This window comes from Rhincodon typus, chromosome 1 (genome assembly GCF_021869965.1).
Source record: "Rhincodon typus isolate 14 chromosome 1, sRhiTyp1.1, whole genome shotgun sequence".
Classification (NCBI taxonomy): Eukaryota; Metazoa; Chordata; class Chondrichthyes; order Orectolobiformes; family Rhincodontidae; genus Rhincodon; species Rhincodon typus.
In genome coordinates, this window is record NC_063332.1 from 144,963,944 (window position 1) to 144,991,585 (window position 27,642).

The 27,642-nt window shown below is 39.7% G+C and overlaps 1 protein-coding gene across 1 annotated transcript in view; it reads left to right on the plus strand.

Moving 5' to 3' along the window:
- Positions 1 to 27,642, plus strand: part of LOC109923044 (ATPase family protein 2 homolog) — a 72,900-nt gene that overhangs the window by 25,714 nt on the left and 19,544 nt on the right. The window contains exon 4 of the mRNA XM_048605374.1: positions 23,291 to 23,417. Within this exon, the coding sequence (XP_048461331.1) occupies positions 23,291 to 23,417 (127 nt within the window). The remainder of the gene's footprint in view (positions 1 to 23,290; positions 23,418 to 27,642) is intronic.

Here is a 27,642-nt window from a genome sequence, read left to right on the forward strand (position 1 = left end):
TGTGTGTGTGTGTGTGTGTGTGTGTGTGTGTGTGTGTGTGTGTGTGTGTGTGTGTTCTGTTAATTCTTTTTCACATTGAGTAATTAATAAACACACTCTTTTATTAGCTCATGAAAGCTTGATTAAATTGCTTTGGTTTAAAATGAAGAGTGAAAGGCATCCACAAACGAAGGATCCTTTTTAAGATAAACCTTGTTGCAACTAACCTAAGGAATTGGTGAATAAAGAAGGGAGCCAGTTCATCCCTCCTCACTTGGGACCTTAATAATTTGGGATATATGTCCGAAACCATAATAACCTGGATGACCTTACCTAGGATTTGGTTATAGTACTAAATCAGCTAGTCAAAGTCTTCATGCCTGGTCTGAAAACTAAGATTGACAGTTAGCTTCCTGCTGAATTTCCATGTCAAAAAGGCCTAACCAAGCAGCAGCCTCTCCTTATGCTGCATAAATTGATGTCCCTTCTGCAAATCTATTTCTTGTATCCTAGTTCTAAAGAGTGAAAATTGAAGAACTTCAATGTTTATCTCCTTTTAACAATGTTTCAGTTGTGTACTATCAAGCACAATCATTTATAGTAAAGGTTGCATAGAGTTCTGAGGAAGGGTCACTGGACCCGAAACGTTAACTCTGTTTTTTCATTCACAGATGCTGCCAGACCTGCTGAGCTTTTCCAGCAACTTTGTTTTTGTTGCATAGAGTTCTGTAGGTTCCCTCTTAAGTTATGTCTTCATAAAGTTGAAAAGCTCTGAAGAATCTGTTTACATTCTCTCATTTCTGCTATGCCTAAAATCTTCATGCATCTTTTGTGTTGTGGTGCAAAGGACACTGAGCACTGCTATGGGTGTAGCTTGTCCAGTACAGTCAGCTTCAGAGTGACTTCCATTTACTTGACAGCATAGCCAGATAAGGCTTGTTCCTTCTAAGGGTGCGTTTGCTGTTGTTTACTAACTTAGTTTGTTACATGGTCTTAAATAACCACTCCCTCCAGTTGCTGCACTGTAGCTACAGTGTTCTAGCTACAAAAACAATGCAGCAACTTTACCAATCCCGCCCTGCACTCGGTCAGGGGCGACAGATGCATGGGAATGCAGTCATATTTAGGTGAGTTTCACCATTTCTTCTTTGTTGCTGGATCAAAATCTTTGAACTCATTTATTAGCAATGTTGGACTGTAGCAGCTTAAAATTAATTCAATAATCATGAATAAAATAACAACCAGTTATTTTTCCTTTGCTGCATCATGGGCTGCAGTTTGCAAAGAAGGCCCACCACAAAGATAGCTAGGTATGAACAACAGATATCAACCCTGCCTGCAATAACCACATCCCAGAATTCATTTTTAAAAACACACTTTGTGTTTCTTTGGTTGTTAATCTCTTTAGTTTTGTTCTTGTGCTCACACAAACGGATTAATACTTGTCAGTAATGACTCTTTTACCTGTTTTGCATGGTGGGAACTACATTTCCTCTTGTACACCACTTTCCTTTTCCTGCAATGGTGTTTATCATATTTTAAGCCAAGATGGTTGAAAGCCACATCTGCTGGAAATAGAAATAGAAAGTACAGAAAAACAGAAATAAATAGAAATTAAAATATAGAGAAGGTAATTCAGATAAGTTAATGTTTCAGGTATGAGAACTTTTAAAGGAACAGGAGTTCATTTATTCCAACAATTTATTTTTCGCACCTTAGAGTAATATTGAACCCCAGCTTCATATCATTAGATTATGTTGAATGGCATGCTGTTATCCTTGTCACTGGTTTAAAAATTTCTGAGTAATAGTTATTTATCATAGAATCATTCAGCACCGAAGTAGACCATTTTAGTTTGTTTTACCTGTTTCAGCTCTTTGAAAGAAGACATTGGAGCAGTGCTGGGCTAGTTAGCCCAAAAAGCCTACTCCATCTGATAATCAACTTCAATGCCACTTCCCCATGCTATCCCATATCCATTGATGTCATTAATATCCAGAAGTCCAGTAGTCCAACAGCACTTCTCTTTCTCTATAACCACTTTCAAGTGTATACCTGTTTTCTTTTGAAAGTTATTGAATCTACTTTCACTGCTCTTTCAGAGAGTGCATTTTATTTTCTGTGATGAGTATTTCATCATTTCAATTGACATAATTTTGGATTTAGAGTTCCACTTTCCTGCTTACTACAGTTTGTTGCAGGTACTACATTATTAGCCCATGCACACATACTGGGGCTGGATACCTCTTTTGCAACAGGTAGAGCTGATGAAACTTGACATGGCATTGTGCAACTGAAGCATGAACTGATTTGGCGACATAATCCAAACTCAAACTATTTATATGTGGTAGGCAATAGGCCGACAAAATTCGTTTTCAATTTTTGGCTTTGCAAGTTCTCTTACTAAGAATATATGTACCAGATTTGAACCCATTGTCTCCCATAACTCGTTTCTGAATTTAGCCATTTACAAATTGCATCTTTGTCAAAATTCAAGAAATGCATTTCTCTATCTGGAAATATTTGTAACATACGAATCATAATAGTTCTAATTCCATACCTTTGCTTCTAGTACCTAACTGGTTCGAAGTATACTGAAAAAATATCCGTCTGTAATTTTTGATCATTGTTTTTCCTGTTTAAAATGAGAAAGGCACAGCTGAGAAATAGAATAATTGAACACTTTCTACTTTTGATACACCATATCAAGAAGACAGTAAAGACAGGTCAGTTATAGCATGAGTGAGATGCAGGTTGAAACGCTAAGCTCAGCTGCAAATTGGCAACCATAGAGTTAGAGGCGGGAGTGACTTTATCAGCAGCTATGTTTTTTTAAGATAAAGCGCTTCTTACTTCTTCGGTTTGTATTTACCATATCCCACAACAGCTGCTGTCATTTCACTGAGTTAAAATATTTGTTTATGAATCAGGTTTATTTTTCCTAGTTTCGTGCAAGTGACCTTTTATGCACGTTGGTCCCACATTTTACATGTTTGGGAGTTGGGCTATGCTGTGTAATCCAAAGGCTCCAAGCACACATATATGTGCAGGATCAGCTCTGCACATTGAAGTTGTGGCAAGAAATATCTTCAACCCGTTATAGACTTGTAGACTCGCATTTAGATTCAGTATTTTGTAAAAATGGATACAACAGGCAGGCTTTGCATTTGGCTACACTCTTGTAGCCTTGAGATATGCTGTGAATCAAAATCCACAGGCAGATGGTTTGAACTTGGTCAAAAATAAACAGTGTATCAAGCGCTGGGAAGTTTTAAATTAGGAGCAATTTGCCAATAAAGTAATTTAAGTTTCGCACTGTATAGGATAACTGGTGAGGTTGCAATTTTCTTTCACTAATAATGTCAGTGGACAGTGGTCAAATTAGTGCTAAAGTTTATTATAGTTAAAATGTAAGTGAATCATACCTAAAACTACTTTTATTCGCAGTCTTTTACAATAGTTCACAATCACAGGATGCAAATCCTGCCCTCCCACATATTGGGCACACTCCCAAGATTCAAATAGTAGTATTGGATGACTTAATTCGTGCCAACCTTAGGGTGAGTTTGTCAAGTTGCACTTACACTTTCTGTGCAGGTACTAATACTGCTTAGGAGAGGATTAAAGTTACTTGTCAATACATGATTGGTTAAATAATTTGCGCACTGTTCGGATTGAAACTACTCATTACTTTCAAAACATGCACACTTACTGTATTCAAACTATTTCGATCATATCATTGGTATTAAATGCAGGAACTATGGCAGTAATAAGTTTGCAGCTGGCCAGAAAATTATCCTTCCCTTGTGACCATTAATCTCTCATTGGAATTCAGAAGAATGAGGGGAGATCTTATAGAAACATATAAGATTATGAAGGGAATAAATAAGGTGGAGGCAGGGAGGTTGTTTCCGCTATCAGGTGAATCTAGGACTAGGGGGCATCGCCTCAAAATAAAGGGAAGCAGATGTAGGACTGAAGTCAGGAGGAACTTCTTCACCCAAAGGGTTGTGAATCTGTGGAATTCCCTGCCCAGTGAAGCGGTTGAAGCTGCCTTGCTGAACGTTGTTAAGGCAAGGCTAGATAAATTTTTGAACAGTAAAGGAATTAAGGGTTATGGTGAGTGGGCGGGTAACTGGAGCTGAGTCTCAAAAAGATCAGCCATGATCTTATTAAACGGCAGGGCAGGCTCAAGGGGCCAGATGGCCTATTCCTGCTCCTCGTTCTTATGTTCTCTCTGGGGCAAGCAAAAAAATCTGTGGCCATTTTAAGACCTTCCCAGATACATGAGGCTTGTTTGAATCTTTTCTGAGCCACTATTAGATTGTGTTTCTCCATTACATTAATTCATGGCAAATGTTATGTTTTCCATTATGGAAATGAGGTGCAACCTCAACTTGGAAATTTGGTGCAATTTCAGCCTAAATTTACAAGCTATTGAACACGTGATCTAAACCCTGAAGTGCTTTGTAGGTCATGTGATTATGTAATTATAGTTAACATTTACTGGCAAATCTTTTAGTTGCAGTTTAAAGGGCTGGAAACAATAAGTGACATGAGGCTTTCAATTTGTAAAAGTCAAACTGTTTCAGTAATGTCGTCTTGGAAAGGGAAACCTGCAAACTGTTGTGTATGGACTTTGGGACAATGGAACAACATTATGATATTTTTACAGAACTGCTTTTCACATGATATAAATAACACAGTGTGGGTGGAGATAGATGGACAGTATAAATATTGATAGAAAGTGCATTTGAACTAACAGAAGTCTAAGCATGAAGATTGTTCTTAATTTTGCCTTCTGTTCAACCAGCCTGTCCTGAACCCAAGCTCTTGGTTGGGGCCCTAAAACCACAAGACAAATGAAAAACCTTACCTGATCTGAGCAATGTGGATTTTGGTCATACACTTAAGTTGTTCACTCTTAACTGCCACCTGTAGCAATCTATGAAGTTTTATAAAACTACTAACAGGGACTGTGGTGATTCAAGATTAAGTTCCTCGTTAAATAAAGTTTTGTAATAAATATAAGCTTTCCAGGAACAGTCAAATTGTATGAAAGAATTATAAAAGTAGTTATTTTTCAAGGGATTGTTTTAATTGTGTGAGTGAGTGACTGATAAACTACATGGTATGATCTCAACTGCAACTTCCTATTTGAATTAAATTACATTGCTGTCCGGTTTCAAACTATCATATGTTATAAGGGAGTATGATGCTCTTTATCTTCATCTAATATCACCTGAATGAGACTGTTATACCAGTTTTAGGGCATTACTAAATTATTCAGGAGTCTAAGGACTATGGTGTGCAACTCTATGTACCGTAGAGATGTGGGACCAGAAACAAGCTAATCAACCTGTTGCACCTGCTCATTTATTTCATAGGTTGGAAAATAACCTGTCAGAGTATTTGTGGTTAAAGGAATGAAGTGGCTTAGTGACTGCTGTTGCCTCTGAATTAGAAAACCATGAACTTAAGATCCACTGAGAACATGGACTCGTCATCTAAGCTGTCACTCTTAATTTAATGACACAATTCAAAGAAGAGTGCTTTTGATATAAAAAAAATGTGGGAAATACTCATCTGATAAAGTAGCATCTTTTGAGTGAGAAATAGAGGAGCAGAGCATGACTCTCAGATGAGGAAACACAGTACTTAGCTGTGCCTTTTGAAGTAAATGCTGAATTCAGATCCTGTTTTCGTCGTAGCAAAGGTTTTGACCCATAGGCTGAGAGTCATTATTTTTTAGAGTAGATATACATGGTTGTAAAATGTGGATAAGATTTACAGTACTGCCAAACTCTGAAGTTCAAAAATGTTTGAAAACAGAGCCTGTCTGGGTGACTGATAATTTTTTAAAAATCTTTACTTAAATCCCTAACCCGTTAAACACTTTAAAAAATGCAACATGTGCCAGTGAGAGTTTAAAACAAAGCTGTTTTAGCAGTTACAACTGCTATTTATTAACATTTCTTGAAGGGCCATGATTATTTTACTGTTAATATTTGGTACTTTCTACAACCTACAATTATCTCAGGAGTGGTATCTCAAGTTCACAGTTTGATTGACAGCTCAAAAAGCTTATTAAAGGATTAGTTGGCTTTGTGAAATTATGTATAGAAATGTATTTGCCTTTATAACAATTTATAAAGGCTAGTAAGTGGACTTTTCTGAATGGGACTTAGCTAGAGGAGATTGGTTTATTTCATCTCTACATGGCTCCTGAAGCCTGTGTATGGATACTAGGTGAGTTGCCGTGGGAGTTGTAGGGGCAAACAGTGAAGCATGAGTTAGCATGAAGTAGCATTCAGTTAGTATGAGGGATGGGTGGGGTATGGTTTGGGTTGGAACTGATGGCTCTGGGTGGGTGATGATAGGGACAAGAGAAAGATAGCTTAAAATCTAACTAAATAGCTGGGATGCAGTGCCTGAGAGCCAAGGGAGGGGTTTTAAATAATCCTACCCAGCATTCAGCAGATCCTTCTCTGCACCACATACACAGTAACACACCAACTCTGATGTGAAAATTGAGTCAGCTGGGGGCACCTTCCTTCGAGGCCCATGCAGAAGGACAGAATATTTCCTGACTCGTGCTACCCATCTTGGGTACAAACATTGAGCCTCTTGGTTCATCAGACTTTCAAACTAGTTAATTCACTGGAAAGCATTTTGGACCAAGCTGAAGTGCTGAAGTTCTCATTTATTTCAGATTAAATGATCTTGGAAAGGAATGGGTGATGTCATGGAACTTTTGATAACAGTTGACTGTGCCCACTGAATGTGCCCAAAGTAGGGTTAGGGTTAGGGATCTATGAAAATTAAAGGCTAGTTTTAGTGGGGAAAGGGGAAAGAATTGCTAAATGGAGAAGACACAAATTAAATTTGATTTATTTCTGTGCTGCAGTTGCTTGAAATTAATTAGTATTAGGGTTAGCATCTTTTCATTTTAAACATCTGCACTAGGATTCACCAAGGGAGAATTTTTTGGTGGCATGAATGAATGCAGTTGATACAGATGAAACATCTGTCTTCATAACAGTGACAGAAGTAGGGTGACACATATAAGCATTTCTTTGTGAAATTGCTGCCAGATGGATACTGAAATATGAAGCCCCGTTCCCATAAAATTAATCTGAAACTAAATGGGGTGGGAATTCAGACAAGACGGTCATTAGAAACGATTTGTTTTTTAAGCTGATTTTGCACAGTAGGAATGTGTGACCACATTGAGCTTAGTTTACAATAAAAATGCACCGTCCTTTGAGACTGTTGCTTCCAGGTAATGATCTTTGAAACTACCTCCATTTTTGTGATGTATGGAAGCACCTGTTTCTTTGTACACAGCAAAATGTTGTGACCCTCAGAGGCGTGGGCACATGTTTTCATGCCAGATCACAGCCGACTGATTTGTAGCTCAGGTTGTCACATGCATTCAAATAAAATGTACCTTTATGTAAATGGGCAGTTAAACACATGTACTTGTCATGTAGTTATTCCCGATGATTCCATAAAATATACTCAAAAGCAGACCAGAAATGCCTAATGTACAGGTTTCTAAAATTGATTGAGTTTGCAGGAGTAACAATTTTTTAAACTCGTTTTAAAATTAATTCTGCCATTCTTTATATCCGTAATTGAGTTGGATGTGTTGACAAATAATTCTAAAACTTTCTTTGTTTATGATTTTGAATGTTTTTGATGATATTTTAAAATCTTAAATTTCTGTGATCTGAAGCAATCATAGATGATGGATGGCACCAAAAACCAAATTTGGATGATTGCTTGACTTCCAGTTGAGATTTTTAAATTGATTTTTAATTCAGTGGAACAAACGCATTGCAGCAAAAATGTTTTTCCTTTTCTGTGAAGGAAGTTTAACAGTATCTGAGTGCATAAAACTTTATTTTTCAGATTTCCCTCTTTTATCTGCTGACATTTCTTTCCATCTTTACATTTGTTAGCTCGGATTAGAATTACCAAAACTTGCTTGAGACAGGTGAATCAAGATAACTAGCAGCCGTGGGATTTACAGCACAGGATGTTAACGATCAAATTTAAGCACGCAGCTGCTTTAGCTAGTCACTTCCTCCACCCTTTCCAACCCCATATCCAGCCCCCTACCCCTAACACCCAACCCTGGAATCATTTCAAGTCTGATCTAAATTTAATCTTCACAGCTTTATCTCCTAATTTATTCTGAAAAATTATTGTTTTAACTTGTGTAATATGTTATGATTTTTGCCCTTTTTAAAATTGATGTCCGTTTAGAATCACACATTCTGGAAAAGAGTACTGTGGAGTTGTCTTTTGAATGAATAGTATTCAGTATGTGTCCCAGTGTATTTGACAATTCATAAGTACATACAGATGTGTAATTTCTTTCTCCTCTCTTCTGTATCTGTCTCTTTCATGTATTCTTTCTCTCTACTTCTGCCTTTTTCTACTTTGTTTCTCCTGTTATCTGTCTGGCACAGATGTACATGTTTCATTGACTCATTCTATATCAAGTCATTGAATCTTTTTCCTTTGACACAATTTGAAATTTTACGTCTGTATTTCTTCAGGTCAGTGTGACTGATTGATTGTTACTCTTAAAATCCTTAATGATTGGCAATGTTACTCCTCCAAACATAGTTACATTGTAATGTGACCTGGAAATCTGTGACCTAGGAACAATGTGTGCACTGCCATGTACAACTCTTATCGCCTGAAAGACAGACTGAAAACAGCCTTGTAAGAAAATAGCAAACTATATTTTACAGTGTATTAATGGAGGGAATTCTATTTCATATTGCTCCTGATACAACAGAAAATAACAAGCTATGTGCTACTACCTCTGTTGATGGACTACGTTCATTACACAGAGTTGTAATTCTCAAGTGACCAAAGCAAATATTTCTTATTATTTTTGTGCTCAAACATAGAATCTCTTCATGCCCTCCACTGTCTAGAAGGAGGATGATGCCTCTCTGCATTGCTGATATGTTTAATTTCTAAACAATTTGAGAGTACCTTATTTTCACACTAACCAGGGATGCTAAAAGCTGAACATCTAACTGCACCTTTAGCTATGTAGTAAAGCTTGACTAGTTCAACTGCTAATTAAGCCAGTCTTGGATCAGGCATATTGTAACTCAATTGCAAGAGCTTCAATAGTTCTTTTATCTATTTATTCAGCCTCTTGTACTTCATGAAAGAAGTGTGAACTTCTCTGAAATATGCTAGTAATGCATCCTATTGCTTTAATTGATACACTGTTGTGATTAAACACAACACTGTTAAATATTTCAACTAGCAGCACAACAAATGCATCTAATCTGTAACCTAGATAGTTTTGCATGCTCCAAAGAGTTGAACTTTTAGTCCCAAGTTTACTCCATGGCACCATCATAAATATAGAAACATATAAAATAGCAGCAGGAGTATGCCATTCAACCCTTTGGGCCTGTTCTGCCATTCAATGAGATCATGACTTGATCCGACATTCCTCATATCCACTTTTCAGCATTTTCCCCTAATGATCAAGAATCTTTCTATCTCAGTCTTAAATATACACAAGGACTCTACCCCACAGCTCTCTGTGGCAAGATGTTCCAAAGATACACAACCCTGTCAGAGAAGAAATTCCTCCTTATCTCAGTCTTAAATTTGTGCCCATTTATTCTGAGATGATGCAGTCAGATCTTAGACTCTCCCATGAGGGGGAGCATCCTGTGAACATTTACTTTGTTAAGCCCCTTAAGAATCCTATATGTTTCAATTAGTTCACCTCTCATTCTTCCAAACTCTAGTGAGTAGAGTCCCAACCTGTTTGTCTTTGCTCATAAGTCAATCCCTCCATACAGCAATCATTCTAGCAAACCTTCTCTGAACTGCCTCCAGTGAATTGATATCTTTTAATTGGGGAGACAGTACCTAATGGTATTATCATTGGACCGTTAATCCAGAGACTTAGGTAATGTTTTGGGGACCTGGGTTTGAATCCTCCCACAGCAGATGGTGGAATTTTGAATTCAATAAATATCTGGAATTAAGAGTCTAATGATGACCATGAATCCATTGCCGATTGTCGGAAAAACGCACCTCATTCACTGATGTCCTTTAGGAAAGGAAACTGCTATCCTTACCTGGTCTGGCCTACATGTGACTCCAGAACCACAGCAATGTGGTTGATTCATAACTGCCATCTGGACAATAAATGCTGGTCTAGTCAGCAATGCCCCCATCCAATGAATGAATAAAAAAATCATGCTGATCATTCTGCATCCCGTAACCTTTGATTCCTTTAGTCCTAAGAACTGTATCCAACTCCTTCTTGAAAGTATACAATATTTTGGCATCAACCAATTTTGGGCAGAGAATTCCACAGGCTGCAGTTTACGGGCACACTTTTGAAGTGAAAGACAGAAGGTTTAGAGGGGATTTGAGGAAAAATCCTTTGCATCCATAGTGTGGTCGGGGTCTGGAATGCACTGCCTGGGAAAGTAGTTCAGGTAACCTTGCTACCTTTTAAAAAGTACTTTGATGAACACTTGAAGTATCATAACATTCAAGGCTATGGGCCAAGTGTCCGAAAGTGAAATTAATGTAGATTTTAGTGTATTTTCAGTGGCACAAACATGATGGGCCAAAGGGCCTCTTTTGTACTGTATGATTCTAGGCTCAGCACTCTGCGCGAAGAAACATCTCCTTACCTTCATCCTAAGTAGCCTACCATGTATCCTTCGATTGTGATCCTGGTTCTAGACACCTGGGTGATCGGGCACATCCTTCCGGTTTACCCCATCTAATCCTGTCAGAATTTTGAGTTCCTATGAGATCTGCCACTCCCGCCTCCCCCTACACACCCCCCCTTCCTTTTAGATCTAAACCCCAGTGAATGTAGTTCTAACCAATCCAAACATCAGTTGTCCCATACAAGCAATCAGTCGCCTAAACCTTTGTTTCACTCCTCCATAGCTGCAACATCCTGGCTCAAATAAGTAGACCATAACTGCATACAATATTCCTGGTAATCTTACCAATGCTCTGTACAATTGCAGTGAGACATCCCTGCTCCTGTACTTAGATCCTCTCGCTACAAAGGCCAGCATACCATTTGCCATCTTCACCGCCTTCTTGACCTGCACGCTTACTTTCAGTGACTAGTGTACAAGGACACTCAGATCTCATTATACCTCCCCCTTTCCAAATCTGTCACCATTCAGGTGATAATCCACCTTCCTGTTTTTGCTGCCATATTATAAATTGAACTGAAAATTCCTTCTAGATGAAACAGATAAAAATGTTGAAATGTACAAATTACGAAATGTTAAAATAAACTGAGAAAACCCTTTTTTTTTGTTCTCATCTCTGGTCATTACTTGTACGTAAATCTTGACAATTTCAATAGGCTATTCCAACACTGAACACATCATAAGAGTTGCTGCCTTCTAATATACACTGTCTTCATTGAGAGTCATTAGATAAAGAATCTAAATGTGGGAACCCTCTCCATTTGTTCCTGTGCCAACTTGTAAGGCATTGTGGATCAGTGATCTAAATTGATATTATTTTTGAAGGAAGTTAATTTGAGTATCAACCCTCCTTCTTTGTTTTGCTTTGCTAACATGACATTTCTGCTCAGGTAAGGAAATGGAAGAATGTGTACATCACAGGCATTGTCGACATTGTGCTTTAGTGGCCACTGTTCATTTTTTTGAGCATAAATACTTAGAACGCAACTTTTGTTTTTATTACTTGAATAATTAGTGATTTTTCTAAAGATGATAATTCATAGTGGTTAACCATGATCAAATCTCTTGATCTGTTATTTTACTTTCAATTAACAAATAAGATTCTGTTATGCACCATCAACAGTTCATTAGAGAGTTGTACTCCTTAAGGAAGATACATGCTACTTTTTGCTATGAGTAAAGGAGAGCTGAGCACCATATAAAGTCTCAAACTAAAGTTTTTAAGAAGATTTGTAGCTCGAGTTGTGGATGGGTTGTAGACTTGCTCGCTGAGCCAGCGTGTTTGATTGCAGACACCTGCTGGTTACGTCGTCAGTGCGTCTCTGGTGAAGCATTGGTGTTCTGTCCCGCTTGTTATTTATCTGCATCAGTTTGCTGGGGTGGTTGGCATCACTTCTGGTTCTGTTTTTCAGTGGTTTGTATATCGGGTCCAGTTCAGTGTGTTTGTTGATGGAGTCCCATCTCAAACAGCCAAGTCACATTTCACTGAACTCAGCGAGTAGAGGAAATAAAACAGCTTGACAGTTAATTATGATCATGGCACCAGAATTGAAAAGATTGAGTTGGCAAGATTGACAGTCTTCAACTGTGCAACCTGACAGAAATGTCGGACTCACTAATACCTTCCAATCTAAACATAACTCTCTGCTGTGTGGGAGTCTGCTAGAAGAACTCTAGGTATTTTAGGAACCTTTGCTACTCTGGAATTGCCGTGCTGCTGTGATCTTTGACATGGAAGAATGATGTTTTTCACAAAGTTTCAGAAGTGAAGTATCCTGCCTTAATCGTCTAATGATTAGTTACGTCAAAGTTTGAACAGAACTTTGTTGAAGCAGGTTAGATAGATCATTTCAAAAGTTTAGAAAAGCCAAGGAAGAAAATATTGATACTTAAATAGAAATTTGATATGGTTTAAAGGAAGGATGCATGCAGACCAAAAAAAATAGAAAATGTAAGTACTTACCAAAGAGAACAGAGTTGGCAAGTAAATTTAACTGTTGTGTTGGGATGGAAGGGCGTTCATCAACTGGAATACTAGTAACTATCCTACCACAGCAATTTTTCAAAAGGATTATGCTTGCTTTAGCATTTTCTTTTCTGTTATGGGCATGCCAGCTCCAGAAATCTTAGTGTGAGAAAGATATTCAAACAGAAACTGTCAAGATGCCAGTTCTGACAGTGTCAGTGGAAGTTGTAGCCACTTGCTGGCACTGCATTGCAGCCTACACAAAGGATTGTCAATGGACACCTGTGAATGTTAAGTTGGATATGTTTGCTGGAACCAGACAGGTAGGCCATAGCAAGGGATAGATGAAGGTACTTGGTAGATCTGGTAAGGTCTTCTCCCATGGATGAGCCATATGTCTGGCTACTCTCATTGTTAGATATGGGTTGCTTCAACCATTCCCCAAACCAGGCTATAGGCATATTCATTAGGGTTTACCTGGCAGGTAGCCTGCATGATGCACATCAAAGTCCCCTGCTTAAATACCACTGGCAGTGGGATGAAGACGTTAGGTGGCCATTTAAAGGCTTCACTTGGTTTCTGGGGGAAGGTGGTGCTTCAGCCTTCACCTCGCTTGCAGGTAAAGCAGTAAAGACAGGATTTCCATCCCACACCTTCCCAACCGATAACACAGCCCTCTTCTCACTACCCATGAACTGCCTTCAGAATTGGGATATTAACTTCAGCCCAACATTTCAGATCTATTACCTTCCGTCAGGAGTGGGGTTGAGGCCATCCAAACTTAGGTCACAGGGAACTTTAACAATTGGCAGGACAAAAGAGGCTTTCATTCCATTATTTCAGACTAGACTTGAGCTAGGCTGTCAAATGAGACCACCCATATAGCTACCATATAGCACTTAAAAGCTATTCTCTTAAAAGCTCTGAAAATCCAGGGTTTTTTCTTATATGATGGTCCAGAGCTTGTGGTTGTTGCTGCAGAGAGTATAGATCCCGCCTTGAATTTCAGAGGCCAGGCAATGTAAGTTATCAGGACAGGCCACAATTTTCTTTGGCTGATGGAGCCTCCGGTTCAACACCTGAAAGTTGGTGGAAATGCATCACCATCAATACAATCTGCCCCACAGCTTTTTAAACAAGTAGCATTTATTGGTTGGAGATGGGACTTCTTTTGGGACTGCCTTTGGAAGGAAGTCCTACCTCTGGGCTGCCAGGCAATCAAACTACTTAAGGAGTCAAAAATCCTTTCCTCATTTTTAAAGGGCGACCAGGCATTCTTTCCCTGCAAGCCAGGAGTATCACTCCCGCTCTTGGAGTGGTTGCCTGCAACAGCTAAACATTCTAGCTCTTCAATCCTTTCCTGGTCAGCCTGCCTCTCTTGGCCAAACAGACTTTCTCCTTTGCCAGCCTACTTGACCCATGACAGTTACCTCTAGCCTCTCTCCTTCAGTTATCCTCCATGTTCTGTGCAACTTAGACGGCCATCACTTGGTCTCAATCTCTTGACATCTCTTCCTAAAGAGAACAAAGCAATAGTTACTCATCCAAAGTCTAGCATGTACGGTATCTCACTAGTTTGCACACCTCTTATATGTCATTTAACGTTGGTCTTTCGCAAAATAAGTGGAGAAAGGAAACTTTATTCAGATGAGCTAGCTCTTTTACTGACCATGCCTGACGAGCAAATGCTTGTAAAAAAGGTTTCTGAATTCTTGCCACCGGTAAGCTTAATCGTCCTTAACGTTCTAAGAACTTAATTGCAAATGTTCATCCTGCTTTTCAGAACCTGGTTTTTAGCCTCTTGCGCAGTTTGCTCCCTGCACCTGCCTTGCTTCCCACCTCTCTCAGAGCAGCACAACATTCCACCGTATGTCAATGCAAATTCTTTTGGGACACATTTGATCAAGCACTGAAAATATTCACTGGTTTCATTAACCTTTTAAGAGCAATAATAACACCTCCTTTCATTTTGGAAACAAGTTATCCACTACAATATTAGACAAGATCTAGTGTCCACTGACTGGAAATATTTTCTAGCAATAAATTACAAATACTGTATGAACATGGGTGCCATGGTGCTGGTTGAAATCATGAAGGACAAATTGATCGCTATCTATCTGGCTTTTAAAAATAGGTGGTGAATTACAGTATTCATCAAAATAGAGGGAAGAACTTAGTATGTGCGAAGCTTTTGTACAATAACATGGCTAACAGTAATGTAATTTTCCTGGCAGATCAAGGAGGGAGATGTGACTTCCATGAATAGATACTTTATAATAGGTTACCTGTTTCCTTATATTACCTCAGTAATTTTGCTCCAATTGGAAAACTCTAAGACTTGTGGATTAAGTGTATCAAAGCAAAATTTGATAATGATTTTTAGTAGTATTCTGTTAATCTTTTCAAATGTTAATGTAATCCAACATTATACCTTGTACCTAGCTACTAGACAGACATTTGGACTGAAAACTTTTTCTCTCCATCTATCCAATGAAAGGGATTCCTGTTTTATGATGGAAATAGGGAGAGAAGGAATTCCATCTGGAAAATTATGAAAAACGTAGTTGCAGTAGGGTCACCAATTTTTTTCTGGATATGAAAAGATGGGAACATTGTGTCCAACAAAATCCAGCCTAAGGAAATTTTGGGACAAGTAAAATATAAGAAGAGGGTTTGTTGCTTGTTAGCGATAAGCCGTTGGCATTTAGCCAGGTATAATCAATGGGACCTTAGTGATTCTGGTAAAAAATCATCTAAATCCTCCAAAAGCTAGTGTAGAACTACTTGTCTTCACCTGTAGACTGTGTATGACATTAGTAGAATAGATGGAGCCGGTATAACACCTTCAGAATATTAACACCTTCAGAACCACTACCTTTTAGAGGATTGTTTAAGAGGCCAGAAATAAAGGTCACAGAGGGCTGCGGGAAAGGTAAAGGTTGAGGGACAAGGTCACAAAGTTAAATGAGGAAGAAAATTTTAAAATCAAGTATTACTTAATTGAGATACAATGTAGGTCAGTGAACATAGGGATTGTGATTAATGGAACCTGGTCTTTAGGAAGATGTAGAGCAGAGAACTTGGATACACTCAAGGTAGTCATATGGGCAAAGGCAGCCTAGGTGAGGAATTCAAGGAATATGTTTGAGATAGTGTCTCAGAACAGGCTGATTTGGAGCAGGTTAGAGAATAGGCTATACTCAACCTTGTATTGTGAAATGAGATTGGATTAGTTAACAATCTCATAACATAATGAAAGCACCTGTAGGTAATAGCGATCATAATGTGATTGGTTTTTACATTTAATTTTAATGAGGGAGTATGTCTGACACTTTATTCAAAATATTAAATAAAGGCAGTTAGGAGGGCATGAAAGCAGAATTGGCTAATGTGAATTATTAAATTAGGATAAAGGGTAAATCAATAGAATTGCAGTGGCAGATATTTAAGGGGATATTTCAGAATATACAGAATAGATATACTCCAAGACAAATTACAGAAGGTAGACTCCTCTTCTGTGGTTAAATAAAAATAGTTAAAGATAGCATCAAACCTAAACAAAAAGTATATCATTGTGCAAAGGCAGATGGCAGGTCAGAAGTTCGGAAAGAATATTGAAAAAGCAAAGAACGACCAAAATTTTAATAAGGAGGGAAAATTTAGAGTACAAAGGAAGCTAGCCATATAAATACATATATTAAGAATTTGTATAATTACTTAGAAAATAGGTTTAAAAAAAAGGCCATTGGTCCTAGAGAAGTGAGACTAGAGAATTAATAATGGAAAGCCAGGAGTGGCAGATCAATTGAACAGGTATTTTGCATCCATTATCACTGTAGAGAATATAGGTAACATCCCAGAAGCAGCAATACATCAGGAAATGGAAGGGAGGGAGGAACTTGGAAAATTAGTTAAAATTGGAACTGAATAAATCATGGAGCTGCAGGTTGATTGCAGGATCCTAATGGATGTTGTCTTAGAGTCTTAAAAGAAGTTGCTTGTGAGACATTTAATGATTTGAATTTTTAGGTTTTAATTTTCCAGTACACTCTTAATTTAACATAGTCCCTTTAGATTGGAACATGATGAATTTCAGTTTTAAAAAAGGGAGACAAAACAGGAAACTGCAATCATGATAGATTATTATCTGTCATAAGGGAAGTGTTGGAAGCTGATATTAAAGAAGTTAGAACAGGGTATTTAGATAGGTTTGAAGGAATTGTGCAGATTTAACATGGTTTGTGAAAGAGCAATCATGTTTGACCAATCTTTTTGCGTTCTTTGAGGAAATAACATGTGCTGTCAATCAAGGGGAACTGGTAGATGTTCTGTACTTAAATTTAAAGTACAGAACATCAACCAATTTTAATTTAAATCATTTAAATTTAAGGGTTTCAAAGGGTAGTGTGGAAAAGAAAAGCTGGTGGTGTAGCGTACCGACATGGTCAGAAGATTGACTAGGTAACAGAAACAGACAATAGGCATAAATGTTTTTAGGTTGGCGAGATATAATGAGAGGTGGGCCACATTGATTGGTGCTAGGGCCTCAACTCTTTAGTTTATGTGAATGACTTAGACAGAGGGATGAAAAGTATGGTTGTGAAATGTGAGAAATTTGAGTTTAGATGCAAAAATGTAAAATTGTCCATTTTCTTGATATCCCTGATGAAGAGCCATCTAGACTCGATGTTAGCTTTTTTTTTCTTTATTTGTTCACAGGGTGAGGGCATAGCTGACGAGGCAGCATTTATTGCCCATCCCTAATTGCCCACAAAGTCAACCACATTGCTGTGGGAGTTTCTTTCCCTAAAGGACATGAGTGAACCAGGTGGGTTTTTCCAACAACCAACAATGGATTCATGGTCACCATTAGACTCTTAATTCCAGATTTTTTTTTCTTGAATTCAAATTCCACCATCTACTGTGGCGGGATTTGAACCCGCGTCCCCAGAATGTTATCTGGTTCTCTGGATTAATAGTCCAGCGATAATATCACTAGGCCATTGCCTCTCCCTTGCTGTCTCTCCATGGATGCTGCCTGACTTGCTGTGATCTCCAGCATTGTTGTTTTCAGTAAAAAGGAAAGTCATTAGTTAAACAGTGAGAAATTGCAGATCTCTGAGATACAGAGCGATTTGGATATTCTTGTGTATGAATTTGCAAATGGTTAGTATGCAGGTACAGCAAATAATTAGGGAATCAAATAGACTTACTATTTATCATGAGAGGATTTGTATATTGAAATAGGGAGGTTATGCTTCAGTTATACATGGCATTGATGAGACCACACCTGGATTAATGTGCACTGTTCAGGTAACCTTATTTTTAAAAAAATGTAAATGCATTGGAAGCAGTTCAGAGGAGATTTGCTAGACTTACACCTGGAATCTTTGAGTTGCCTTATAAGGAAAGTTTGGCTAGGTTATGTTTCTATTTCCTTGAGCTTAGAAGAACATGAGATCACTTGATTGAAACATATAAGCTTGTCGGGTAGCATGACAGGGTAGCTATAGAGAGGACGTTGCCTCTTATGGAGAAAATAGAACTTGGGGGGTGGGTGGCATCATTTAAAAATCAGGGCAGGAATTGCCCATTTAAGGCAGAGATGAGGTGAACTCTTTTTTTTCTAAGCAGTGAATCTGGTGGAAGCAGTTCTTCAGTAACTTTAAGGTACAGTTCACTCTCACCTCACCTCTGGCATTTAGCTCATTTGTCCATGTTTGACCCAAGGCTGTATTGAGATTAGAAGCCATCTGACCTTGGTGGAATCTAAACTGAGTGTTATTGCACAGGTTATACCTTTGCAAGTGTCATAGATAGCACTGTAAGTGCCTCCTTCCATGACATTTCTGATAGCTACAAGTAGACTGACAGGGCAGTAATTGCCTGGCTTGGATTTGTCTTATTTTTTGTGGACAAGACATACTTGAGCAGTTATCCACTTTGTGTTTGGGTAAATGCCAGTGTTGTAGTTGAACTGAGACAGGTTGGATCAGAGATAGTAGGAACTGCAGATGCTGGAGAATCCGAGCCAACAAGGTGCAGGGCTGGATGAACACAGCAGGCCAAGCAGCATCATAGGAGTAGAAAGGCTGACGTTTCGGGCCTAGACCCTTCATCAGAAAAGGGGGAGGGGAAGGGGGTTCTGAAATAAATAGGGAGAGAGTGCGAGGCGGATAGAAGATGGATAGAGGAGAGGATAGGTGGAGAGGAAACAAACAAGTCGAAGAGGCGGGGATGGAGCCAGTAAAGGTGAGTGTAGGTGGGGAGTTAGGGAGGGGATAGGTCAGTCCAGGGAGGACGGACAGGTCAAGGGGGCTGGATGAGGTTAGTAGGTAGGAGATGGGGGTACGGCTTGAGGTGGGAGGAGGGGATAGGTGGGAGGAAGAACAGGTTAGGGAGGCGGGGAGGCGGGGACGAGCTGGACTGGTTTTGGGATGCGGTAGGGGGAGGGGATATTTTGAAGCTTGTGAAATCCACATTGATACCATTGGGCTGCAGGGTTCCCAAGTGGAATATGAGTTGCTCTGCAACCTTCGGGTGGCATCGTTGTGGCACTGCAGGAGGCCCAGGATGGACATGTCGTCTGAGGAATGGGAGGGGGAGTTGAAATGGTTTGCGACTGGGAGGTGCAGTTGTTTATTGCGAACCGAGCAAAGGTGTTCTGCAAAGTGGTCCCCGAGCCTCCGCTTGGTTTCCCCGATGTAGAGGAGGCCACACCGGGTACAGCAGATGCAGTATACCACATTAGCAGATGTGCAGGTGAACATCTGCTTGATGTGGAAAGTCTTCTTGGGGCCTGGGATGGGGGTGAGGGGGGAGGTATGGGGGCAGGTGTAGCACTTCCTGCGGTTGCAGGGAAAAGTGCTGGGTGTGGTGGGGCTGGAGGGGAGTGCATCCCAAAACCAGTCCAGCTCGTCCCCGCCTCCCTAACCTGTTCTTCCTCCCACCTATCCCCACCTCCCACCTCAAGCCGCACCCCCATCTCCTACCTACTAACCTCATCCCGCTCCCTTGACCTGTCCGTCCTCCCTGGACTGACCTATCCCCTCCCTAACTCCCCACCTACACTCACCTTTACTGGCTCCATCCCCGCCTCTTTGACCTGTTTGTTTCCTCTCCACCTATCCTCTCCTCTAGCCATCTTCTATCCGCCTCCCACTCTCCCTATTTATTTCAGAACCCCCTTCCCCTCCCCCTTTTCTGATGAAGGGTCTAGGCCCAAAACATCAGCCTTTCTGCTCCTAAGATGCTGCTTGGCCTGCTGTGTTCATCCAGCCCTGCACCTTGTTGTCTGAGACAGGTTGGAAATGGGCACAGGTAGTTCTGGAGATTAAGGTTTGAGTACTATTGCTCGAGCATTGTCAGTGTCCATATCCTTAACAATATTCAGTGTCTTTAGGTGTTTCTTGATATCATGAGGAATGAATCGAATTAACTCAATTGATGCTGGGGATCTCAGGTGGACGCCTGATACAGGGATGAAGTTTGATGATGTTACATATATGGAAATAGGTGATCTAGGTGATGGTATGAAGATGCGAACAGAAGCCTATCTTGGTAAACACTAAAATTGCAAACATTCTTTTTCTACCTCAGACAGTTGCTGCAGAAAGATGTAAAATCAGTGGCTAGGAAACTGACTTAGTGAAGAATGAAGACAATGGTTTTGGTCTTCTCCATATTTAGTTAGAGAAATTTCTGCTCATCTAGTTCTGGATGCAGTTTAACAACTTAAAGATGGTGGAGGGTTTGCAAGAGGTGATGGTGACCTGGGGTTGGAGATTGTCAGTGTATATTTAAAGCTGGTGCTCTGGTTTCAGATAATATTGTGAAGGAACAGCATATAGATTTCAAACTGAAAGGGTCAAGGATAGATCCTTCAAAGTTAACCAGAGCTAACATAATATACAAAGAGAAGCCATTGTTTGAGCTTATCATATGACAGATTATCATGAAACCAGGCAAGCCTAGTCCCATCCATTTGGATGATAGAAGTGTTAGAGAAGGTTAGTGTGATAAATCTTGTCAAATGCTCCAAATGGGTCAGGAAGAATAAACAGGAATAATGTAGTTTTGTTCAAACTGTAATCAGAGATAGTAGGAACTGCAGATGCTGGAGAATCCGAGACAACAAGGTGCAGGGCTGGATGAACACAGCAGGCCAAGCAGCATCATAGGAGCAGAGAGGCTGACGTTTCGGGCCTAGACCCTTCATCAGAAAAGGGGGAGGGGAAGGGGGTTCTGAAATAAATAGGGAGAGAGTGGGAGGCGGATAGAAGATGGATAGAGGAGAGGATAGGTGGAGAGGAAACAAACAGGTCGAAGAGGCGGGGATGGAGCCAGTAAAGGTGAGTGTAGGTGGGGAGTTAGGAAGGGGATAGGTCAGTCCAGGGAGGACGGACAGGTCAAGGGGGCGGGATGAGGTTGGTCGGTAGGAGATGGAGGTGCGGCTTGAGGTGGGAGGAGAGGATAGGTGGGAGGAAGAACAGGTTAGGGAGGCAGGGACGAGCTGACTGGTTTTGGGATGCGGTAGGGGGAGGGGAGATTTTGAAACTTGTGAAATCCACATTGATACCATTGGGCTGCAGGCTTCCCAAGCGGAATATGAGTTGCTGTTCCTGCAACCTTCGGGTGGCATCGTTGTGGCACTGCAGGAGGCCCAGGATGGACATGTCGTCTGAGGAGTGGGAGGGGGACTGGGAGGTGCAGTTGTTTATTGCAAACCGAGCGTAGGTGTTCTGCAAAGCGGTCCCCGAGCCTCCGCTTGGTTTCCCCGATGTAGAGGAAGCCACACCGGGTACAGCGGATGCAGTATACCACATTAGCAGATGTGCAGGTGAACATCTGCTTGATGTGGAAAGTCTTCTTGGGGCCTGGGATGGGGGTGAGGGAGGAGGTATGGGGGCAGGTGTAGCACTTCCTGCGGTTGCAGGGAAAAGTGCCGGGTGTGGTGGAGCTGGAGGGGAGTGTGGAGCGGACAAGGGAGTCACGGAGAGAGTGGTCCCTCCGGAAAGCAGATAAGGGTGGGGAGGGAAAGATGTCTTTGGTGGTGGGGTCGGATTGCAGATGGCGGAAGTGTCAGAGGATGATGCGTTGGATCCGGAGGTTGGTGGGGTGGTACGTGAGGACGAGGGGGATTCTTTTTTGGTTCTTATTGCGTGGACGGGGTGTGAGGGATGAGGTGCGGGAGATGTGGGAGACACGGTTGAGGGCGTTCTCGACCACCAAGGGGGGGATGTTACGGTCCTTGAAAAACAAGGACAACTGAGATGTACGAAAGTGGAATGCCTCATGCTGGGAGCAGATGCGGCGGAGGCAAAGGAATTGTTCAAACTGTAATTGGATGACACTTGTGAATTATTCATGTAGATGGATTTAGCGTGAATTTGGTTAAGTGGAGATTCTAAATTGTAGAATTTGACAATTTTAACAGGGGTCTAAAAATTATTCCACTGGTAATATTTAAATAAAATTGTCTCAAGGAAACTATATTTTAGTTAATTTTGACAGAGATTAGATTTTTCCATCCTAATTACATCTTGGAGTTTGAACTCCTCAAAATTAGTCAACTGTTAACGTTTTGAGTATTAATATTAGTTATGGACCAGACCAAACTCGCTCAAAATATATGATGAAGATAGCCTAGATTCCAACTTTTTCTTATTTTTAAAGGCAAGCTTAAGGTATTGTGTTTTGGATGCAATTTGATTGGTCAAGCTACCAGGCTTGAAGCAAAACACACTATATTTTTACACTATAGTTAAAACACAAACAAAGGAAAGAAGAGCTGAAATAATTTAACTCTATTAGAAAACTCAACAGAATAATAGATTATTTATCTACTTAACAGCAACTGTTCCAATATAGGAACATATCATACACACACCCTTTGCAAATGCAAATTCAGTAAAATAGATTATTTCACGTACAATTCTGGTTTCAGGATGAGAATCCAAACTTTTAGCTGTAACAGAGAGAGGAATAACAGCTTCCACATCTAGCTTCATGACTCCAACAACTACTGAAAGCTAAAACTAAGATCCTGGTTCTATGGGAGCTTGACCTCACCCCTTTATGGTGCTTCTATTATTTCAACTTTCAAAAAATTTCCAAAGCTTGCTGGGCTCAAAGCAGACAGTTCAGCTCCAAATATATAACACTTCCTTTGAAAAAAAATGACAGAACAAATTCTTCTTAAAGGCACATCTCATAACAATATTGTCAAGAACTGAATGCATGAAAAGAGTAAATAAAAAAACATATTACTCAACAACACACTTTACCTTGTCCTAGTATTTTAAAAAGTAATTAACGGTAAGGAAATGAAACCTCTTTCCAGTCCTTATGCCATTTCTGAATAGTCTGTAAGTTATATTGAACAGTTATGCATTTTTTCTGAGTATTTGCTTTTTCTTGTGTGTTGAATGCCCCTGAAGTAAAAACTACAAGATGAGACAAGAATTCAACAGTAAAACTTGCTGTACTCATCTGTGTTTCTGAGGAGGTCAGAAGAGAAATTTTCAGTTCTGAGTTTAGCGAGTTCTAATTGAAGAATTTTTCTTAAGCATTGTTGAAAACATTCTGATCCTGTGTTTTGTTTCAGCTCTGCTGGTGCTGGAAATGTGGCTGACCGAGTCCTTGCACAATTGTTGACTGAAATGGACGGGATTGAACAGCTCCATAATGTGACAATCTTGGCAGCCACCAACAGGCCAGATATGATAGACAAGGTAAGGACAACTGTTTCTTTACTGAAAGTTAATTTCAAATTTTTGAAATTTGGATAAATTGATGTCATTATATGTGTGATGCCCTGAACAGATTATGCTATGTTTGATGGATTTTTGTACTCTTGGATTCTATACATGACTTGCATGCTCTTATTAGTGCAACTGGTGCAAGGAAAGCTCTCAAAATACTGTGACTCCATTCATGAGGCTCTCTGACATACCATGTCTTCTGAGGTGAGGCATTTTTTCTGACTCCTTTACCCCTTCCTCCTTTCAGATGGTGGGCAGAATTTAATTCTCCCACTAGAGATGAGCTAGTTGGTGGGAGGTGGGACCTTTTTTAACTGCGGGAATCCCATCACTTAGCTGACTTCCCCACTCTCCTCAAACCACTCTTCCCCCCTCCAGCCTACCTCAGATTTAAATACAGGAAGGGAATACTGGGGGATCACCTTTCGGCCGTGAAGACAATTAAGGTCTTCAGGTCCCCACTTACAAATCTCATCCAAATACAACTGGTATTGACCAATATAACTGATACCACACTCCCCCCCTTGCAATGTCTTACCCACGTTTATTCTGGGGTCCAGCAACAATCCTACAGTCTGTGTTTGCTGCAATATAGGCAGCAGCTACTGCTCATGGCAGTACGTTTTGGCTGTCAGTTCTCAGAGGTGAGAAATTTCCCCAGAATGTGACGAAGCACATCATCAACCTGATATATACTTAATTGGCACTAAATTGAATCAGGAATGTGGACTGGGTACTGTAAGGTTGTCACTGGCTTTCCAACTAATGGTTGGACCCACCGCCATGAGTATTGATTTCCACCCAGTGAATACAGACCCGAATCCATTCGTTTGCAACCTCCGCATACCTGTTGAAAACAGTATGATAAAATTCTATTTAATGATAAGGTATAGTTAAAATGTTTGATATGTAATACATTTACAGAAATTCCGTAACTTTCTTAAAGTGTTGTCTATTATAAGCGCATGGTGGTTGGTACTCAATCCTAAAATCAAGTTGAAGAGAAAGAGAGCATTTAACTGGGCAGAGAGAATTGTGAGAATGCTATCATTACATATCATACTTTGCAGCAATACTGTTGCCATTGTTCCATCATAGCCTATGTTTACACTGTAATATGGCTTCACAATCATGATGATCTGATGCAGCTGGGCAGACGAGTGACTTTTTGTTTGTATGTGGTGGTAACACACCAAATTTCATTCTGGACCCATATCCATGTTTGGTTTCCGGAAGAGCATTCCATCTGATTTGGGCTGTTCTTCCACTTTCCCCACTGCAGCAATCAGAAGTCAGGGAGTCCCGTGCAGGTAAAGTTGGAGAGATATGCCTTTCCCTACTAATGAGGAAATTATTCTGACCAAATGAAAAATATTTGGAATAATTGATTACATGGAAACCGAAATAATATAAAGGCAGTTCATGATGCAGTCGCATGGTAAGTAATGATAATTGAGTTATGTGACTAAAGAAATAAGTTTCAACGAACAAAAAGTCCCGTTTTCTTTTACATAACCTCTCTAGATCACAAGATAAACATATTCTGGATAGATAACAATTCCCTCACATGCCTAAGCCAACTTTCAGAGCAACAACAGACCTGATCATGTTTTCTCTCAGATGCTGGAGGCAAGAGAATGAATATTCCAAACTAAGTTAAAGAAAGTACACTGAATATTTTGTAATATAGTACATTGCAATAATGTGCTGCATCACTCTAATTAACCTCTAACAATGGTCTGAATTTGCACTGTTGAAATGTATCTTAAATCCTCAGACAAGCGGAGCAGACTAAAGATACTGATGTCAATGATAAACCATATATTCTTTTTGTAATGTGATGTAGTTGTGGATCACAACCAGCTAGTAATAGTTCATTGCTCAGTATTTCCTTGCCTTTTTTCCTTTCATCTTCCTGTCCTTAAGCGAAGTTAGAAATAAAAGGAATGGACAATCTGCCAACAATGAATTTTAACAAATGTGGGTCAGGGGTGGTGACCAGGTGACATATCTGTCACTGGGGTATTTTCAGGAGGTTGTGTGACCCCATTTTAACATTACTTTTAATTTTAATGCCTGTGTTTCCATGGCGTATAGAAATTATGACATCAGAAGGGAGGCATGAAGAATGGGAATGCTTCCCCCAGCACACTCAGTTTATTGAACTTCAGCAATTAGCTGACTCTCGCCCCGCACCCAATCTAGTTGGTTGCAGTTGTCAAACTTGCTGGAGAAATATTTAATTGCAAGACCTGTTTTAAATTCAGCAGGAATTGCTGGAAACCCAAACTTCCAGATTTAGCTGGCAAGCAATCCTTCCCTCCCCATTTCCCACAGATTATCACGATTAAAATTCTTTGACAGGATAAGACATCTATATTTAATTTAGGTGAGATATTAATGTTTGGCTATATCAGATGCAAATATAGTTAACACTATCTTTCATCTATGAAACAGGTTCATGTAATTTTATCTGTGTTCCTCATGAGGGGTTATGATAAAAGTGAATCTTGAAGAAAATTGTAACTCTCTGGAAATAACCATCTCCATAACTATCGACTTTAGATTGTTAGGCACAGATTAACTTGAACAAATTCCACATTGTTGCTCAGTAAAACAGGAAAAAAAAGTTATTATGTGACCTTTCTGATTTTGAAATGAGAAAATATATTATGTACTCAAACAGAGTACTGATGGATTGGTATGTCATGACCCATATTAATATTTCAACCTCTTGAACGATGGCTTAATCTTTGTTAAAGAATGCATACTGGCATCTAATAGGGCAATGAAAGGGGAATAAGCCCCTGGGATCTTAGTCATTTTCAGCACAAGTTACTGGAGCAGCTGAAAAATCAATTATTTTACCCCCTACTGTGCCCATTTTGAGTGTCAAACACATTGACTGTGATGTACAACACAACTGCTGAATGAAGTACTAGATTACAGTTTAGGTCAGCACCCTGGAGTTTTCTTTCCAAGCAACCCTGATCATATAAGACCTAAGGTTGCAGTACCGAGTAAATAATTTGCATTAGAATTGATACATGTAATTTGACAAATAAAGATTAATGAGATATTTTTGGTAATAGTGGTCTATTGTGATCTGATTTAGCCATCAATGTGAAAAATGTGTAAGAGAAATACAAGCAGAAGCACTTGCAATGTGCAGCAAAGGGAGGAGACATATTCAGCAATAATTTGCAGTTATACAGCATCTTTAAATAGAAAATGCCTCAAGGGTGAAACGTAATCATACAAAGTTGACACAATAGTGTAGTTTCATGGTTGCTTTTCACATGGTAACGGTAATGAAGCAGTATGAAGAAGTTCATTTCCATCCTTGAATTAATAGCTTTGCATTGAAAATATAAAGGTGCAGACTTTTTGACAAGTGGTACAATGTGGACATGGAATAAATCTCTGCACAAATCTAATGTGATCCCAGTGGCGAAAGGCTTCCCTCTCAGCATGGTTCATAGCAGGCCTACCAGTGAAGGCTAGTGTAGCTGAAAATGACAAGCTGTTGTGAGCATAACTTACCAATAATGGAAAAAAAAGCCTGCAACAGTAAAAGTAAAGTCTCAAGATAGTATTGTTTGACCCACTGCAACTGTTTTGGGTTAGCACACATTAGAAGGTGAGGAGTCATTGAGTTCTGAAAACCTGATGTGGAGTTAGCCTCCTCAATGATAGAAACATAGCAAGAGATATTAGAAGGAATAGCCACTAGTGATGATTGAAGCTCAATCAAACATAGTATTTAATGGAGAAAGAAATAAACACTAGAATCACATTTGCAAAGTGTTAGGATTTTTGCAGTCAACTCTGATGTGAAGCACCGATTAAGTGGTGGTTTTCTACACAAAATATTGTATGATTCATGGAAGTCAACTTTAAATAACCATTACTGAGAATGTACAGGGCTACCTTTGGGAATAATTGCAATTTAGCTACAAACATTTTTCACCTTCTGCATGAACAATTGTTTACTAATATCACTCCTCAAATATTGGTTCTAATTTTTGGACAATATGCCCTCACTCTAGTTTCTCCAACCAGCAGATAGTTTCTCTCTAATAAATGTACCTGTTCCCCTTAATCTTGAAATCTGAGTAAATCATCCCTTTACCTTCCAAATTGTAATCTGTCTGTGTAATTTAACCCGTTGGGTCCAGGTAACATTCTGGTAACA